The 20,885-nt window shown below is 45.0% G+C and overlaps 1 protein-coding gene across 1 annotated transcript in view; it reads right to left on the reverse strand.

Moving 5' to 3' along the window:
* Window positions 1-20,885, reverse strand: part of LOC138681403 (CAP-Gly domain-containing linker protein 1-like) — a 54,376-nt gene extending 33,491 nt beyond the window's left edge. The window contains exons 1-3 of the mRNA XM_069768883.1: window positions 20,293-20,885; window positions 14,677-14,802; window positions 457-648 (exon numbers count right to left, since the gene is read on the reverse strand). Coding sequence (XP_069624984.1) covers window positions 457-648; window positions 14,677-14,802; window positions 20,293-20,841 — 867 coding nt within the window. The 5' untranslated portion in view covers window positions 20,842-20,885. The remainder of the gene's footprint in view (window positions 1-456; window positions 649-14,676; window positions 14,803-20,292) is intronic.

Consider the following 20,885-nt stretch of genomic DNA (forward strand, 5'->3'; position numbering starts at 1 on the left):
TTACTTTTTGCAATGCACACCTTTGTACTGTATATTTTTATTATTTGTATTCTTTTCAGAACTCAATGAAATCAAAGAATATCCTTTCACCTTGATAACAATTGTTATTAGAAGGTATTCTTTGAACAAAAGAAAGAGATAAAACCAATTGTTTTATGTCCTGTATCATACATGACCTTGAAACAACAAGAGAAGGTCATCCTGATAATCCAAGTCTCGCTGCACACAATAAGAACGGCACTTATTTCATTTCAAGATCAAACATTTCAGAAATGGAATCAGACAGCAGAAATTAGCAACGAGGTGAAATAATAGATTACTTCTGCATGTAAAGTCTCATTCCTGTGTACGTTACACAATCTGAAGTAGTATCTGGTTATTGTGAGAGCCATTGTAAAAAAAAAAAAAAAAAAAAAATGTATGGAACTGTGCAATGATGTTTCATGTGCGTTGTACCTTCTCTCCCTCCAGACAGGAGACTTTCAGTCGTTCATGCTCCTTGGCCTTTGTGAGCTGCGACCTCAAGTCTTCTATATCAGAAACCAATTGGCTTTGCTTTTTTTTAAACAACTCTTCTTGGTCTCTTTCACCACCTTGTATTGTACTGAGCTTTGTACTGAGTTCTTCATTTTCTGTTAGCAAAGAGTCCTAGTGCAAGAAACAAGCAGCAAGAAAATATGACAAATACTTCTAGACAGTAATTCTGGAATAAGACGTCGGAAAACAGAATGTAAGGAAAGAAAATTATTTTATTGCCAAGAATCAGAAGCAAAATTGAAAACTCCACATTCAAGGAGATTTGACCTGCGTTCAGGTGCAAGATCCTTTTTCGGTCTCAAAAACACATCAGGGCTTGGTGGTTGGCCACATACAGTGGTGCACAGAGATTATAGGGGTTTGTATTATGCAATGGAAGATAAATCTATTCATCAAGGCAGGGTAGAACATATCATTGGTGTAACCTGTGCAGGTACACAAAGACCCAAGGGGTATGGAGGTCTATTTACATCTCCAAAGCATGTGGAATTGTGCATTATGATGAGCTATTGGACTGCAAAGTGCCCAAAAATTGTTCTTGAACAGAGGACCTCTTCTGTCTGTCTGCCAGTTCATCCAGAGATGTAACCATAGTGGGCACAGAAGTTTTAGTCATGCACTGAAGTTAGAGGAGACCCAAAGGTACTCTACCCCTTATGAAACACCAGCATTATAAATCATATAAAAGATTTGGGAACCCTTAGGCCATGTTCACACGTTCCTGATTTCCCTGCTGTTTTTTCTGCACTAAAAACCACAGCTCTTGGCAGAAAACGCAGGTGCGTTTTTTTGGTGCTTTTTGGTGCGTTTTTTGATGCGTTTTTTTATGCGTTTTTTATGCAGTTTTTTATGCAGTTTTCTCTGCAGAGTCTGTTTGTTTTCTAGGAAGTTTTTTTAGGGTTAAAATGGCTGAAAATACCCTAACCCTACCCCTAACCCTAACCCTACCCCTAACTGTAGTGGGGGAAAAAAATTCTTTATTTTATTATTGTTACTACCTATGGGGGTGATAAAGGGGGGGGGGCATTTACCTTTTTTTTTTATTTTGATCACTGTGAGGTTGTCACAGTGATCAAAATGTGCCTGGAACGAATCTGCCGGCTGGCAGATTCGGCGGGCGCACTGCGCATGCGCTCGCCATTTTGGAAGATGGCGGCGCCCAGGGAGAAGACGGCCGGACGGACACCGGGAGGCCCGGTAAGTATAAGGGGGGGAGATTAGGGCACGGGGGGGGGCGTCGGAGCACGGGGGGGTGGCATCGGAGCATGGGGGGGTGGGATTTGGGCACGGGGGGACAGCCACACTCCGCCCACGCACTTCCTGCTGCAGCGGTACTGCACCACAAACCGCAGAAAACCCGCAGATATTTTTTTCGTCTGCGGGTTTTACTGCGGGTTTGACCTCACAACGGAGGTCAATGGGTGCAGAACCGCTGCTGTCATGATCCCAATGGCAGGGGATCACAAAAGGACAAGCACACAAAAAAAACAGAACAAGCTCTAGGGTGATGGAAACTGAGCTGACCGCGATCCTGAACCTAATTCACAACACTAGCAGTAGCCGGGGAACGTGCCTACGATGATTCTAGACGTCTCGCGCCAGCCGAAGGACTAGCTTCCCCTATTAGAAGAAACAAAGACCTCTCTTGCCTCCAGAGAAACACCCCACAGAAATAGCAGCCCCCCATATGTAATGACGGTGAAATGAGAGGAAGGCACATACGTAGTAATGAAAACAGATTCAGCAAAATGAGGCCCGCTAAAACTAGATAGCAGAGGATACATAAGTGAACTGCGCGGTCAGCGAAAAACCCTACAAAAAACCATCCTGAAATTACCTGAACTCATGTGCCAACTCATGGAACATGAGGAGTAATATCAGCCCACTAGAGCAACCAGCAACAAGGAATCACATAACTGCAAGCTGGACTAAAACAAAAATAAAGCAAAACGTGGAACAGGAAAATCAAAAACTTAGCTTGTCCTGAAGATTACTGAAGCGGAAAGCAGAGGTAACAAGACACACTGATTACATTGATCGCCGGCGAGGAAATGACAAGAAAGCCAGGTTAAATAGGAAACTCCCATATCCTGATAGAACAGGTGGACACCAGAGACCGCAGAGAACACAAGTCACCCAGTACCATCTGTAACCACCAGAGGGAGCCCAAAAACAGAATCCACAACAGTACCCCCCCCTTGAGGAGGGGTCACCGAACCCTCACGAGAACCACCAGGGCGACCAGGATGAGCCCTATGAAATGCACGGATCAGCAGCATGAACATCAGAGGCAACCACCCAAGAATTATCCTCCTGACCATAACCCTTCCACTTGACCAAATACTGAAGTTTCCGTCTGGAAACACGAGAATCCAAGATCTTCTCCACAACATACTCCAATTCTCCCTCCACCAGCACCGGAGCAGGAGGCTCAAGCGAAGGAACAACAGGTACCTCATACCTCCGCAACAACGACCGATGGAACACATTATGAATAGCAAACGATGCCGGGAGATCCAAACGAAACGACACAGGGTTAAGAATTTCCAAGATCCTATAGGGACCGATGAACCGAGGCTTGAACTTAGGAGAAGAGACCTTCATAGGAACAAAACGAGAAGACAACCACACCAAGTCCCCAACACGAAGTCGAGGACCCACGCTGCGACGGCGATTAGCAAACTGCTGAGCCCTCTCCTGGGACAACTTCAAATTGTCCACCACATGACTCCAAATCTGATGCAACCTATCCACCACCATGTCCACTCCAGGACAATCAGAAGGCTCCACCTGACCAGAGGAAAAACGAGGATGAAACCCCGAATTACAAAAGAAAGGAGAAACCAAGGTAGCAGAACTAGCCCGATTATTAAGGGCAAATTCGGCAAGCGGCAAAAAGGTAACCCAGTCATCTTGATCAGCAGAAACAAAACACCTCAAATAAGTTTCCAAGGTCTGATTAGTTAGTTCCGTCTGGCCATTCGTCTGAGGATGGAATGCAGACGAAAAGGACAAATCAATGCCCATCTTAGCACAGAACGTCCGCCAAAATCTAGACACAAACTGGGATCCCCTGTCAGAAACGATGTTCTCCGGAATCCCATGCAAACGAACCACGTTCTGAAAAAAAAGAGGGACCAACTCAGAGGAGGAAGGTAACTTAGGCAAGGGCACCAGATGAACCATCTTAGAAAAGCGGTCACACACAACCCAGATGACGGACATTTTTTGAGAGACAGGGAGATCCGAAATAAAGTCCATGGAAATGTGCGTCCAAGGCCTCTTCGGGATAGGCAAAGGTGACAACAATCCACTGGCCCGAGAACAGCAAGGCTTAGCCCGAGCGCAAACTTCACAAGACTGCACAAAAGAACGCACATCCCTCGACAAGGAAGGCCACCAAAAAGACCTGGCCACCAAGTCTCTAGTACCAAATATTCCAGGATGACCTGCCAACGCAGAAGAATGGACCTCGGAGATGACTCTACTGGTCCAATTATCCGGAACAAACAGTCTTTCAGGCGGACAACGATCAGGTTTATCCGCCTGAAACTCCTGCAAAGCACGTCGCAAGTCTGGGAAGACAGCCGACAAAATCACCCCATCCCTAAGGATACCAGTGGGCTCAGAATTTCCAGGGGAGTCAGGCACAAAACTCCTAGAAAGAGCATCCGCCTTCACATTCTTTGAACCTGGCAGGTATGAAACCACAAAATCGAAACGGGAGAAAAACAGTGACCAACGAGCCTGTCTAGGATTCAGACGCTTGGCAGACTCAAGGTAAATCAGATTTTTGTGATCAGTCAAGACCACCACACGATGTCTAGCACCCTCAAGCCAATGACGCCACTCCTCAAATGCCCACTTCATGGCCAAAAGCTCCCGATTACCAACATCATAATTCCGCTCAGTGGGCGAAAACTTTCTAGAAAAGAACGCACATGGCTTCATCACCGAGCAATCGGAGCTTCTCTGTGACAAAACCGCCCCCGCTCCAATCTCAGAAGCATCAACCTCAACCTGAAAAGGAAGCGAAACATCTGGCTGACGCAACACAGGAGCAGAAGAAAACCGGCGCTTAAGTTCCTGAAAGGCCTCCACAGCCGCAGGAGACCAATCAGCAACATCAGCACCCTTCTTAGTCAGATCCATCAAAGGCTTAACAACACTAGAAAAATTAGTTATGAAGCGACGATAAAAATTAGCAAAGCCCAAGAACTTCTGTAGACTCTTAAGAGATGTAGGCTGCGTCCAGTCACAAATAGCTTGAACCTTGACAGGATCCATCTCAATAGTAGAAGGGGAAAAAATATACCCCAAAAAACAAATCTTCTGGACTCCAAAGAGACACTTTGAACCTTTTACAAACAAAGAATTGGCCCGCAGGACCTGAAACACCTTCCTGACCTGCTGAACATGGGACTCCCAGTCATCAGAAAAAACCAAAACATCATCCAAATACACAATCATAAATTTATCCAGATATTCACGGAAAATATCGTGCATAAAGGACTGGAAGACAGAAGGAGCATTAGAAAGTCCAAAAGGCATCACCAAATACTCAAAATGGCCCTCAGGCGTATTAAATGCGGTTTTCCACTCATCACCCTGCTTAATCCGCACAAGATTATACGCACCCCGAAGATCAATCTTAGTGAACCATTTAGCCCCCTTAATGCGAGCGAACAAATCAGTCAACAATGGCAAAGGATACTGATATTTGACCGTAATCTTATTCAAAAGACGGTAATCTATACAAGGCCTCAAGGAACCATCTTTTTTGGCCACGAAAAAAAAACCTGCTCCCAAAGGAGACGAAGATGGACGGATATGTCCCTTTTCCAAGGACTCCTTAACATAATCCCGCATAGCAGTATGCTCTGGCACTGACAGATTGAACAAACGACCTTTAGGAAATTTACTGCCAGGAATCAAATCTATAGCACAATCGCAATCCCTGTGAGGAGGAAGCGAATTGAGCTTAAACTCCTCAAAAACATCCCGATAATCAGACAAAAATACAGGAACCTCAGAAGGAGTAGATGAAGCGATAGAAATCGGAGGTGCATCATCATGAACCCCCTGACATCCCCAGCTTAACACAGACATCGTTTTCCAGTCCAAGACTGGGTTATGAGTTTGTAACCATGGCAGACCAAGCACTAAGACATCATGTAAATTATACAGTACCAGGAAGCGAATCACCTCCTGATGAACGGGAGTCATACGCATGGTCACGTGTGTCCAGTACTGAGGTTTATTCATAGCCAAAGGTGTAGAGTCAATTCCTTTCAAAGGAATAGGGACTTCCAGAGGCTCCAGACTAAACCCACAGCGGTTGGCAAATGACCAATCCATAAGACTCAGGGCAGCGCCTGAATCCACATAGGCATCGACGGAAATGGCAGATAATGAACAAATCAGAGTCACAGGCAGAATGAACTTAGACTGTAAAGTATTAATGGCAACAGACTTATCAACCTTTTTTGTGCGTTTAGAGCATGCTGATATAACATGAGCTGAATCACCACAATAAAAACACAACCCATTTTTCCGCCTATAGTTTTGCCGTTCACTTCTGGACTGAATTCTATCACATTGCATTGTCTCAGGTGCCTGTTCAAAAGACACCGCCAAATGGTGCACAGGTTTGCGCTCCCGTAAACGCCGATCAATCTGAATAGCCATAATCATAGACTCATTCAGACCTGCAGGCGCAGGGAACCCCACCATAACATCTTTAATGGCCTCAGAAAGGCCATCTCTGAATCTTGCAGCCAGGGCGCACTCATTCCACTGAGTAAGCACCGACCATTTCCGAAATTTCTGACAATATAATTCTGCTTCATCTTGCCCCTGAGAGAGAGCCAATAAAGCTTTTTCAGCCTGAATCTCTAGGTTAGGTTCCTCATAGAGCAAACCCAATGCCAGAAAAAACGCATCCACATTGAGCAACGCAGGATCCCCTGGTGCCAATGCAAATGCCCAATTCTGAGGGTCACCCCGCAGGAAAGATATCACAATCTTGACTTGCTGAGCAGGGTCTCCAGAGGAGCAAGATTTCAAAGAAAGAAACAACTTGCAATTGTTCCTAAAATTCAAAAAACTAGATCTATCTCCAGAAAAAAACTCTGGGATAGGAATTCTAGGTTCAGACATAGGAGCATGTACAACAAAATCTTGTATATTTTGAACCTTAGCAGCAAGATTATTCAGGCTGGAAGCCAAACTCTGGACGTCCATGATAAACAGCTGAGGTCAGAGCCATTCAAGGATTAAGAGGAGGTAAGACGCAGCAAACTCTGAGGGAAGGAAAAAAAAATAAAAATAAAAAAAAAAAACTTCCTCAGACTACTTTTCCTCCTACTTCAGCCAATATGATTACCACTTTTCGGGCCGGCGATACTGTCATGATCCCAATGGCAGGAGATCACAAAAGGACAAGCACACAAAAAAACAGAACCAGCTCTAGGGTGATGGAAACTGAGCTGACCGCGATCCTGAACCTAATTCACAACACTAGCAGTAGCCGGGGAACGTGCCTACGATGATTCTAGACGTCTCGCGCCAGCCGAAGGACTAGCTTCCCCTATTAGAAGAAACAAAGACCTCTCTTGCCTCCAGAGAAACACCCCACAGAAATAGCAGCCCCCCACATGTAATGACGGTGAAATGAGAGGAAAGCACATACGTAGTAATGAAAACAGATTCAGCAAAATGAGGCCCGCTAAAACTAGATAGCAGAGGATACAAAAGTGAACTGCGCGGTCAGCGAAAAACCCTACAAAAAACCATCCTGAAATTACCTGAACTCATGTGCCAACTCATGGAACATGAGGAGTAATATCAGCCCACTAGAGCAACCAGCAACAAGGAATCACATAACTGCAAGCTGGACTAAAACAAAAATAAAGCAAAACGTGGAACAGGAAAATCAAAAACTTAGCTTGTCCTGAAGATTACTGAAGCGGAAAGCAGAGGTAACAAGACACACTGATTACATTGATCGCCGGCGAGGAAATGACAAGAAAGCCAGGTTAAATAGGAAACTCCCATATCCTGATAGAACAGGTGGACACCAGAGACCGCAGAGAACACAAGTCACCCAGTACCATCTGTAACCACCAGAGGGAGCCCAAAAACAGAATCCACAACACGCTGCAGTTCCCCAAAAAGAAGTGACATGGTACTTCTTTTTTACCGCAGCTATTCAGCGTGGCTTTTTTCGAGATTTTCCGCAATGTGGGCACAGCAGTTCCTGTTTTCCATAGGGTACATTGTAATGTACCCTGCATGGAAAACAGCTGCGGACCCGCAGCGGGAAAATCGCGGCGGTTCCGCATTAAAAAAAGGATTGTGTGAACATGGCCTTAGGGCTTATGTAGACTTCAGTTTTTCATGCACAAGTTGTATCCATGGATAGAACTCGTACCCGTTATAGTCTATGCGCTGCTCACATGTCTGTGTATTTTTACGGAACAAGTGGTTCGCACCTAAACACGGAGACATATCAAGCTTGCCAATTCAAGTCCATGGGTCCATGAAAAAAAAAAAAAGGACAGCATTTGAATATCATCCATGTGTAAAACCAAGTACTGGAATATCATCCATGTGTAAACCGAGCACTGGTCATTTTTAACTCTGCAACTGTGCAATAGGCAGGGGAAGATTTGAGATTTTTTTTTCCATATCAGAAAATCACTGATGAAACAATGATGATAAAAACTGAAAGGCTATGTGCACATGTTGCGGATTTGCCTTAGGAATTTCTTCTGCAGATTCTTCCCTCTCTTGCCAGAAAATGCAGGTGCGGTTTTTTGCTGCATTTTTTCAAGGCGGATTTGCATGCGTCTTTGAAAGCTAAATAAAGATCTATTATTGACAACAACAAAAAAGATTCGTGATGTCATTTCTTGTCCAACCTCCTCTTTTACATTTGTCCAACCCACACTCCATTACACACATATAGACAGACAGACAGACAGACAGACAGATAGATAGATAGATAGATAGATAGAATGAGGCCGACGTCACACTAGAGAGTTTTACGGACGTATGAGAGGTGCAAAAACAACGCATTGCACATGAACCAATGATTCTCTATGGGCCAGCTCCTATCTGCCGTTTATTTCAAAGCCGCATTTTACGGGCATAGAAAATCGCAGCATGCTGCGTTTGTCAGCGTATTGTGCAAAAATTTGGCCAATGAAAGTCTTGCCAACCTTGCCAATGGATACATACATAATACTGTTTTGGGAACATTTCTGTGTATTGCGCCAGTAAAAAACGGACCGTATTTTACTACGCCAAGTGTGACGCCAGCCTGAGATAGATAGATAGAAGGAATGAGATGGATAGATGCAGAAAGATATATGGATAGTTAGGCTACTTTCACACATCAGTTTTTTTCCGTCAGGCAGGATCTGGCGAATTTTTGAAAAAACGGATCTGTTGCAAATAGTGAAATACTGATGCAACTGTTCCGTTTAAAAAAAAAAGAGAGAGAGCCAATGGCCACTCCCTACTCCCCTGCCGTCAGTGCCCGCTCCATACTCCCCCCCCAGTCAGCGCCCGCCGCCCACATAGCGTTGTAGGAGTCCGTTAAACCGACTGCGTTACACCGCGGCATAACAAGGTGTAACGCAGTCTGTTAGCGCTGCTATTAACCATATGCAGCATCAATAGTAAAAAGATCTAATGTTAAAAATAAAAATAATAATAAATGAAAAAATCATGATATACTCACCTTCCGGGGCCTTTCCTGCTCCTCGCAACGCTCCTGGCCATGCATTGCGGGCCATGCATTGCGGTCTCGCGAGATGATGACGTAGCACTCTCGTGAGACTGCTACATCATCATTTCGTGAGACCGCAATGCTTTCTTGGGACCGGAACGTCGCGAGGAGCATCGCTGCATGCCTCGCCTGGATCCGGGGGCCAACGGAAGGTGAGTATATAACTATTTTTTATTTTATTTATTTTTTTAACGGGGATATGGTGCCCACACTGCTGCATAGTACTTGGGCTGTGTTATATACTATGTGGCTGCTACATACTACATGGGCAGTGTTATATACTACGTGGGTGCTACATACCACGTGGGCAGTGTTATATACTATGTGGGCAGTGTTATATACTGTGTGGGCTGCATTATTCACTGCATGGCCTGTGCTATATACTACGTGGGCTGTGTTATTTACTGCGTGGGCTGTGTTATTTACTGCGTGGGCTGTGCTATATACTACGTGGCTGCTATATATTACGTGGGCTATGTTATATTCTAAGTGGCTGTGTTATATACTATGTGGCTGTGTTATATACTATGTGGCTGCTATATACTACGTGGCTGTGTTATATACTACGTGGCTGTGCTATATACTATGTGGCTGTCTGTGTTACGTGGGCTGTGTTATATACTGTGTGGGCTGTGCTATATACTACGTGGCTGGGTTATATACTACGTGGCTGCTATATATTACGTGGGCGGTGTTATATACTACGTGGCTGTCTGTGTTACGTGGGTTGTGTTATTTACTGCGTGGGCTGTGTTATATACTATGTGGCTCGGTTATATACTACGTGGCTGTGTTATATACTACGTGGCTGTGCTATATACTACGTGGCTGTCTGTGTTATGTGGGCTGTGCTATATACTATGTGGCTGCTATATACATACATACATATTCTAGAATACCCGATGCGTTAGAATCGGGCCACCATCTAGTCTATAGATATATCCATAGATATATCCATAGATAGGCTGATGTTGAATAATGAACATAAAGAAAAAAACGGGAAAAAAAAACGCGTGGGGTCCCGCGCAATTTTCTGCGCCAGAGGGGGAAAGCCGACAGCTGGGGGCCAATATTTGTAGCCTGGGAAGGGGTTAATACCCATGGCCCTTTCCAGGCTATGAATATCAGCCCGCAGCTGTCTGCGTAGCCTTTACTGGCTATTAAAATAGGGGGACCCCCCCAAAAAATGACCCCCCTATATTTTATAGCCAGAAAGGCTACGCAGACAGCTGCGGGCTGATATTCATAGCCTAGAGAGGGGCCATGGATATTGCCCCCCCCCCCAGCTACAAATACCAGTCTGCAGCCACCCCAGAAATGGCGCATCTGTAAGATGCGTCAATTCCGGCACTTAGCCCCTCTCTTCCCACTCCCGTGTAGTGGTGGGATATGGGGTAATATGGGATTAATGTCACCATGCTATTGTAAGGTGACATTAAGCCGGGTTAATAATGGAGAGGCGTCAATAAGACGCCTATCCATTTTTAATCCTACAGTAGAGAAATAGTTAAAAAAACAAACAAACAGCCAGAAAGAAGTATTTTATTATTCTTAATTTCACCATACTTACCATACTTCAGTGCCTGCAAAAAAAGTAAAATAATAAACCGTATACTCCCTGTCCGACGCAGTCCAATTAATAACGAGTGTCCCACGACGATCTCCCCTATAGAACAGTGACATCGGGTGATGTCACTGCTCTATAGGACCCTCAGTGACACACTCACAGGAGACAATGGCTCCTGCAGTGCATCATTGAAAGGTTACTATAGTTCACCGGTCTCACTTTATGGCAAAAGCTGCGTGGGAACTTTCTCACACAGCAATGCCAAAAGTGAGACTAGGGACTATTTTTTTACAGTGGCGGAGGAATACAGTGCGGAAGGATGATACCTTCGTCCCGTCATTGTATTCCTGGAGCCCCTAGAGAGCAGTCGCATCAGCTGATGCTGCTGTTCTCCACGGGAGATCGTCGTGGGACACTCCTGGATTTCTGCGGATCAGGGAGTATATTGTTTGTTTGTTATTTTAATATTTTTTACAGGTGACATTGGCTTCAGGGAAAAAAGTGACAAGTGATGGTGAGTATGTACTCTGTTATATGTACTGTATGTCTATATGTATGTATTGTATGTAATGTATGAATGTATTGTATGTAGTATGTATGTTGTTTGTATGTTGTATGTATGTAGTATGTATGTATGTCGTAAGTATATAGTATGTATGTAGTATGTATGTTGTATGTATGTATGTAGTATGCATTTAGTATATAGTATGTATGTATGTAGTATGTATGTAGTATGTATGTATGTAATATGTATGTATGTTATATGTATGTAATATGTATGTTGTATGTATGTATGTATGTAGTATGTATGTAGTATGTATGTATGTTGTATGTATGTAGTATGTTGTATGTATGTAGTATGTATGTTGTATGTATGTAGTATGTATGTTGTATGTATGTAGTATGTTCGTGCTTTTTTTTTTTTTACATTCAACACATAACTACTACTGTCCCATCATTGGCTAATGTGTCAATCACTGTCACTGTAGCAGGCATCACCCAATGGGACTTGTAGTCCCATCGGACGATGCCTGCACGCGCACACACCCCCAAGGACCCCCGTCAGCCCGCCGCAGACCCCCCACAGCCCGGCACAGACCCCCTGCAGCCCGCTGCAGACCCCCCACAGCCCAGCACAGATCCCCCGCAGCCCGGCACAGACCACCGCAGCCTGGCGCAGACCCCCCGCAGACCGGCGCAGAAGCCCCACAGCCCAGCGTAGACCCCCGCAGCCCAGCACAGACCCCCGCAGCCCGGCACAGACCCCCGCAGCCCGGCACAGACCCTGCAGCCCGGCACAGACCCCCTGCAGCCCAGCGCAGACCCTGCAGCCCGGCACAGACCCCCTGCAGCCCAGCGCAAACCCCCCCGCAGCCCGGCACAGACCCCCCGCAGCCCGACACAGACCCTCGCAGCCTGGAACAGACCCCCTGCAGCCTGGCACAGACTCCCCGCAGCCCGGCGCAGACCCCTGCAGCCCGGCACAGACCCCCGCAACCCAGCACAGACCCCCTGCAGACCGGCGCAGACCCTCCGCAGCCCGGCACAGACGCCCGACAGCCCCGCGATCCCTGCAGACCCCCACGATCGCCCCGCAGACCACCACGAACACCCGCACACAGACACGCACATCTTCCCCGCATATATACAGTCTCCGCCCACACACACAGTCTCTGCCCACACTCCGCCCACATAATCTTCCCCCCTCCCGATCTGCAGCGTTTCTCACAGCAAAACCGCAGATCTTTTTTAGGCTATGTGCTCACGTTGCGGATTTCCTGCGGATCCGCAGCGTTTTTTACCGTGCAGAAACGCTGCAGATCGCAATGATTTACAGTACAATGTAAATCAATGGAAAAAAAATGCTGTGCTAATGGTGTGGAAAACTCCACACTGAAAACGCTGCAGGTTAAAAGAAGGAGCATGTCATTTATTTGTGAGGATCTGCAGCGTTTCTGCACCCATTGACTTGCATTGAGTCGGGCACATCCGCAGCAAAACCGCAGATCTAAACACTGAAAATTGGATCGGAAATACTTATAAAAATCGGTCTGGCTTTTTTTGCGTACAAGAAAAATCACTGACATCTGGATTTAGTAGATTTTGTAGTTGGGACAAAGTTACTCCTCAACATCCATCCAGAGAAAAAAAGCAAGGAGACACAACAATGCAAAATATGCATCCATGGCAGGAAATGGTGCAGCATTACAGGTCCATACATCAGGGATGTCTAAAAGAATATTCTGATCTACATAAATTATCACCTACATCATATGGTCCCCTATTGGGACCCCCACTGATGACCAGAGACTCCCCACTAGTTACTGGGAGCTCCCAATAATGTGTATCTACATTCTTCCCTTGACCACAGATATGAGAAATTACATGGACATACTGGTTGCACATGCCCCCCTTCACTGTAATTTAAATAGGACTTGCCAATATTATATAATTGTTTTATCTGGTCTTAATACATCTGTTTTTTTGTGATCTGGTGTTGATTTTTCGTTCCTGCACCCCTCCATTCCTAAAATATAGAGTTCTTTTCCGTTTATTTAAATCTAGAGCTTGATCCTCATGTAGATGCCCACAAAGAAGAGTTGGCGACCATGCCCCCATGGTTAACTAGACTAAATTTACATACAGGAAAAAAGGGGTCATATCTTAGAAATGGAAAGGCACAGAAACAGAAAACCAGCAATGCCAGATTCAAGAGAACATTATTGTACAACAGGTAAAAAAAAATAGTACTAGCAATGGTTCTGGCACCAGGCATTTGCCCTTCTAAAGCTGTGCCCCTGATTAATCATTTATAAAATAAATTACATACAGAAGGTGACAGAGAATTACAGATTTCCAGAAATACAATTCTTATAATCTCACTAGATGGTGGCCCGATTCTAACGTATCGGGTATTCTAGAATGCACAGCCACGTAGTATATACCACAGTCCACGTAGTATATAGCATAGCCACGTAGTATATTGCACAGCCCACGCAGTATATAACACAGCCCACGCAGTATATAACACAGCCACATAGTATATAGCACAGGCACGTAGTATATAACACAGCCCATGTAGTATATTGCACAGTCCATGCAGTATATAACACAACCCATGCAGTATATAACACAGCCACGTAGTATATAGCACAGGCACGTAGTATATTGCACAGCCACGTAGTATATAGCACAGCCACGTAGTATATAGCACAGCCCACATATATAACACAGGCCACGCAGTATATAACACAGGCCACGTAGTACATAACACAGCCCATGTAGTATATAGCAATGTGGGCACCATATCCCTTTTAAAAAACAATTAAAATAAAAAAAAGTTATATACTCACCTTCTGTCAGCCCCCGGATCCAGCCGAGGCCTTTACCGATGCTCCTCGCGACGCTCCGTTCCCAGTAATGCCTTTCGGCAATAACCCATGATCATGTAGCAGTCTTGCGAAACCACTAAGTCATCATCTCGTGAGACCGCTATGTGATCTCGAGTCATTGCCGCAATGCATTCTTGGGCCGGAGTGCGAGGAGCCGGAAAGGCTGCGGCAGACTTCGGAAGGTGAGAATATATTTTTTTTAATTATTATTATTTTTAACATTCTATGTTTTTACTATTGATGCTGCATAGGCAGCATCAATAGTAAAAAGTGAAGCGGTATTTAACTCCCCGACCAATCAGCGACCCAGGATTTCCATTACGGAAGTTACAGACAAACAGACGGAAGTACCCCTTAGGCAATTATATATATAGATAATTACTCACTATCTTCTCCTGTTTCTCTCTGTTGCTCTTGTCTAGATTTTGAATGTCTTCACAATTATTTGTCAGTTTATTCTTGTAATTATTTTCACAACTTTCCATGAAAAGGCCTCCATCATACGATGCATCCTATAGTGAAAGTATCATATTGCATATTATAAGGAATGTAGATAATTTCTTGGTTATGTCATCCATTGCTACTTTGCTACAAGGAATGTCTGATGGGAAAATATTATAACAAATTTAGAGGCGACCAGCCAATCCCATTCTGCTGTTGCCCAGGTTCTTGACAATTTCTCATTTTTTGTTCTGTCGACAGGAGCCGCATCAGTCAATGATTAACTAAGTTGCACTTCCTAGCATTTCCTTTGTTTTAATCCCTTAATGACGAGGCCAAATTTTAAAAATCTGATCAGTGTCACTTTATGTTGTATTAACTTTTTAACGCTTCTTTAGTGCTTGCGTCCCTGCATGCTTCTGTAACACCCCAGGTAACCGGTTGTTACAGTGATGTTGCCTTCCTTTCGGGGAGAGCGATATCATGCTTGGAGGCAAGGAGGATTCTCTTTACCAGGTAAGCACCTACAGACAACATGCTCTGAATCCAGGCCAGAAGGGGGAGCTCAGGACCCGGATTCAGGGGAGCTTCCCCAGCTTTAAGTGTTCTGGTCTGGAGGAGGAGTTAGGTTAGTTGGAGAGAGACACTGAGGAGAAAGGAAATCTGGAGCAGAGTGCAGACTACGGAGCCGTGCAGCCAGGACTGAGCTGCAGCTCCAGGAAAGTACTAGAACCCAAGTGGTTGTTGTGTGCAGTGGAGCGATTGAGGGAAGAAGCACAGGAGTGGAAAAGCGCTCAGAGGGGAACTGTGACTGGGCACTCTCAGAGCCGAAGCACAGAAACTGGGCATCGGGAGTCCAAGGCTTTAGTGGGACTCTAGGACACTTAGCAGAACCAGAGGGCTTAGAACTGTATGTGATTTGCCCACACCACACCTGGAGACGAAGCAGCACCTGAAGAACCCAGGTCGTGTTAGAGACCCTATAAAACAGCTCAAGCTGCCCACCATACAGGTACCTGTCCCAGGACAGGAGAAGGAAGGGGTACTTTGCCAGCAAGCTTCAGGCAGCAGGGACCTTGCACATCAGCGCAAGTAGGAAAGGCTTACGGACCTCACCTGGGAGAGAGATCACCTTTGCCTCCAAGCCGACCGGACCACATCACCATCTGTTGTATCTGCCTGGTATCCTGGACTGTGGACTGCTCCTACCAGTAAACCAGGTAAAGACTTAATAACTCTGTGTCCTCCATTTATTTACCAGCATACACCATCCTTGCCCTACAGCTTGGGAGCCCTTTAAGCAGCGTCGGTCCTACTGACCGAGAACCACAGGTGGTGTCACGAATAGACTTTATTACCAATTTCCCTTTAAAAGACTTTTCCCCTTTTATTGAGTGTCCAGGGCCATGGACCGGGACGCAGCCACCGTGACATCCCACTTAAGAGCGACAGGACCCAGTACCGAGTATCCTCACTTCCCATACCAGTCGTACCTGCTGTGCTTGTTTGTAGCAGTATCTGCCAGCATTTTCAGTCCCTGTCTATATGTCAGCTGTATCTTGCTGCTCCTGCCATGCCAATCTGTATACCAGCCATGCTTGCCAGCACTTGCCGTACCAGTCTGCACACCAGCCATACCCGCCTGCACCTGCTTTGTCTTCCATTATACTTGCTGTGCCTGCCTGTACTAATTAATTCTAGCCAGTCCTGGCCATCCCAGCTTCCTGCCCCTTTTGGGGGCCAGCTGCCGTGTGTCCGAATTCTGTCCTGGAGTAGCACATGGCCATCTAGAGCCAAGTCTTACCACACCTTCATGGGCTCTAGTGAAGAGTCAGGTATTCACCTAGTTACGCCACTACAGGCTCTCCTCGGTCCACGACACAGTGGTCCCACCACTATTCCCGTTACAGCTTCAACATATCCCAGTGATTTTGAGATTGATTTTTGTGACACATTGTACTTTATGTTAGTGGTAAATTTAGGTTAAAATGTTTTGTGATTATTTATTTAAAAAAAATCAGAAATCTGACAGAAATGTCAAAAAATTTTAACATTTCAAACTTTGATTATCCCTTTAATCCAAATACTCATACCACAGAAAAACATTAATAAATAACATTTCCCTCATGTTTGCTTTACATCGGCACCATTTGTAAAATGTTCTTTTATTTTGTTAGCATTTCAGAAGGTTTAAAAATGTAGCAGTAATTTTTCATTTTTCAAGGAAATTTACAAAGATTATTTTTTTACGGACCTAATCAGTTTTTAAGTGACGTTGGGTTCCTATTTATTGGAAAACCCACAAAAGTGATACCATTATAAAAACAGCATCAGTCAACATATTCAAATCTACTGTCAGGTAGTTTGTTAACCCTTCAGTTGCATTTCAGGAATTAATACAAAGTGACATGACCGGAATGAAAAAAAATATTTTCAGCATGTAAATTTTGCTAACCTCTGAACAGGTCACTATAGCTGGCTGAATCTAAGGCCGTTATTTGGCCATGAATTGCCGTGGCAAACATCAGGATCACACAATCATAATCTCAAGGTGCCAATGGGGTAAAATATGGAGACCCCACACTCTATTAACCATTTAGAGCAGCATCTATGGGGTTAAACGGCTGGTGCCAGCAATGATCATGGTTGATGCAACAAGTTGTCAGCTATAGTGTGCAGCCAACAGCTGCTGGATTTACACCTGAATGGGGATGGGTCACTAAAAAGACGTATTAGTGGTCATTACTGGGTTAAGGTGGAGCCAGCAAGGAGAAGCTGGCAGGGAACTGGTCCGCAATGAAACAGGAACAAGTAGAGAGTGAGACCACTGAGATGAGCATCAGTTTTATTTATTTCTCTGAGCTCTTTCTTACCAATATTTCCAAGCAGGACAACCCCTTTAAGGCCATGTTGACATGACATGGATTTTCCAAACTCACCATGGATTTTTTTTAAATAAAATCCATAACACCAATCTACAACTTAAACTTACATTTCTCCTGCAGTTTGGCCAGTGGATTCTCTCTCTTGTAATTTTCACAATTCTATCTTTTTTTTTTCCTATATCATATAAATTGGGTACATGAGATACATACATGTAATCTCAGTGGATTCTGCCAGAACTGAGGTGCGGATATCATCTCTCTGGACCTGTCTTTATGAGCTAGAAAGTTTCTTTTTTTAAATCAGATAATTTTTATTAACAATATTCAAATTGACAACTACACACAATTGTGTCAGCAAAGGACAATAAACATGTTTACAAACATTTTGAAACAATCCCCCAGTTCCCCACCCTCCCTCCTCCATTAAAGCCTTTATAAACAAGACTAGGACAATAGCATACATTGCTTATATAATAAAGCCACATTCCCTTGGAATCAGTTCCTCTCCATCCAAGGTTTCCAAAGTGTTTCAAAAGTTTTCATACTTTTCCTTTGTTCATAAATACCCTTTTCCATATTAATAACCATATCAGACTGTCTATAAAATTCCTGCAGAGTCGGCGGTACCTCACTCAACCAGTGCCTGGCAATTAGCTACTTTATTATGATTTGGAACTCGGATCTCTTCCACATATCTCAAAATGTATATCACAGGATCGCTTGTGATTGTACAGCCATACGATTTCCCAATTGCTTCTCCCACCTCCAACCAATATGAATTCAGTCTCGTACATTGCCATAACAGGTGTAGAATCCCTGCCCCCTCGGACTGGCACCTAGGACACTCGGAGGTCTGTCTCAGCCATGCCTTATATAGCCTATCTGGAGTTCTATATACTCTGTGAAGCACATATATTTGCGAAAGTCTACCCGGCTCACTTAATGATAATTGGGGAATATACTCCATGATATCCTCCCATTTATCCTCCTCTTTCCTTCCCAGCTCTTCCTCCCATTTCTCTTTTGCCTTAATAGGGAATCTATTAAGAAAGGTTTATAACAAATTCCTATAAATATCCGAGACTACCCCTTTCGTTCCTCCCATCGCACAGACATAGTCCACCAGAATGTCCCTATAAATTCCCATATCCATCGTTTTACTCTGCGCGAGATAGGCATGTCTCAACTGTCCATATTGGAGCTAGAAAGTTTCTAAGTAGTAGACACTCCTGCTTTGGTGGACCTGCACTGCCCTTGTAATAAATCGATGGCCATTCATTTCAGTAATCGCCATGTAAAGCAAAATTTAGGCTGGGGTTACATGGTGACTTTGGTTCATTGTGCGGCCAAAGATTTCTGTGTGCCACTACTAGCTTGCAGTGTAATGCAGGTGTCGCATTGTAAGGAGATTGACCGGACCGCGGGTACCTGCATGACGGGTCCAAAACTGAAAGGGATGCATCCTCTATTTCCTGGGGGAAGCTGTAAGGAGGCGGACTTTCCCCAGCAGTCGAGGGGAAGCACTGGAGAGAGGGAGCTTCCTATTGACAGAGAGCGGGGAGAGGAAAAAGGAGAAAAGCGCGCGCTGCAGGGGACTGGTGGCGCAAGTGCAGAGCAGCGCACAGAGAGAGGAGCGCTGTGCCTCGATCCTCCGGTCAGTCCCGGCACTGCGACAGGCCCCACCGCTTGCTGAGAGGCCGCAGCGAGAATAGGGCCAGGTGTACTGAAGCAGACAGGAGGAAGAGACTGCTGCACAGAGCAGAGCCATACAGAGCCAAGCCTTACAGAGCCAAGTCGTACAGAGCTGTGCGCACAGAGCAGACCTCAGCTGCCACAGAGGGAGAGGAGTGCACCATGCGGGAGCATTAGCACCACACAGACCAGCGTTGCCAGCCACCATCCACTAAGACAAGAAAGGGAGAGGTACGTGCAGTGTGGCGGTGACTATCAGAGGGAGAAGTAGCACACCAGAGGTTGTCAGCGCTTGAGTCTTGGCACGAACAAGCAGCGCGCCGCAAAGAGAGGAAAGCGCAATGCACCCAATAATTCACAGAGATCTAAGTGCTGTGCGCCCAGTGACTGAGCAATATCGCGCACGTGCCGTAAGTAGAGAGCTAGTGCTGCATAGACATCTGTAATCCTTCACCCGTTTGCACCGCAGAGCAGAGTTGCACTCCAGCGGTATCTCACAACGAGCTGAGCACAGCACAAGCGTGGGAGCAGCATCCCACTTAACCCAGCAAAGATTACAAGTGCCGCTGTTGTCAGTACCACTGTTGGATTCCCATCCCTCACTGCATCTCGCGTTCCTGCTAGAACCCTTCAGCATTGCAACCATTAGGGTGCTGTGAATACGACTTAGTAAGTTACAAAAAGTTGGACTGATTTTTGAGGATTTGATTGTGCGGTATTCTAAAAACTGCAATACAACCCATTTTGCCCGCATTTGTCTGTGGTATACAGTGATCTTTTTCAGAGTGAGCCTTAACCTACAGCTGCTAATACAGTGGTAAAATATGGCTGATTGCATATTCAATCAGCGAATGATCGCTTGGGGCGTGGGGATGCAGGACCCATGGTGACCAGCCAATTGCCGGATTGGTTTTCAAAAAGAACCATAATAATGTAAGTTACACTTCATAAGAAGATCATCCAATCTTTGATAATCCAACTTACCAAAGTGACAGATGAACATTCACTTTCTTCTTTGGATTTGTGGACTTCTTGTTGTCTCCTCAACTCGGCCTCTAGCTCACTAACTTTCAGCTGCAGGGCTTCTTTTTCTCTCTTTGTCTGCATAAGGACCTTGTCATAATCGCTTCTGATTTTCTTCTCATTTTTGCATGACTGACATTCTGGAAGCTTTACTATCTCGGGAGACAAGCGGTCTGAGGTCTTTGGAACTGGCACCTCCAGCCAAGTTTGTTTTTCCAGTCTACTTTCTTTTTGTCCATCGTAAGGAAATGTAGGCACATTTACCAGATTACTAGAGGTGGATCCAAAATCCTTGGAATATTTTGACTTGTCAAGGAATGTCTTAGCAGGCTTGGGGGTTTTCTCTAATGCTTTTTCCACTTGTGGTAAATTGATTTTTTCCCCTCTCATTTCTCGCAAAAGATCTGAGTTTGATGCATGATCCTTCAGTTTTCTATCCAGCGGTTTATAGTTGGAGATGAGGCTGAGGTGAATTGGAGGGAAAGACGTCTGCAGCTGCTGGACAAACATACATATTTTAACCCCTTTACCCCCAAGGGTGGTTTGCACGTTAA

Source organism: Ranitomeya imitator, chromosome 5 (assembly GCF_032444005.1).
Source record: "Ranitomeya imitator isolate aRanImi1 chromosome 5, aRanImi1.pri, whole genome shotgun sequence".
NCBI lineage: Eukaryota > Metazoa > Chordata > Amphibia > Anura > Dendrobatidae > Ranitomeya > Ranitomeya imitator.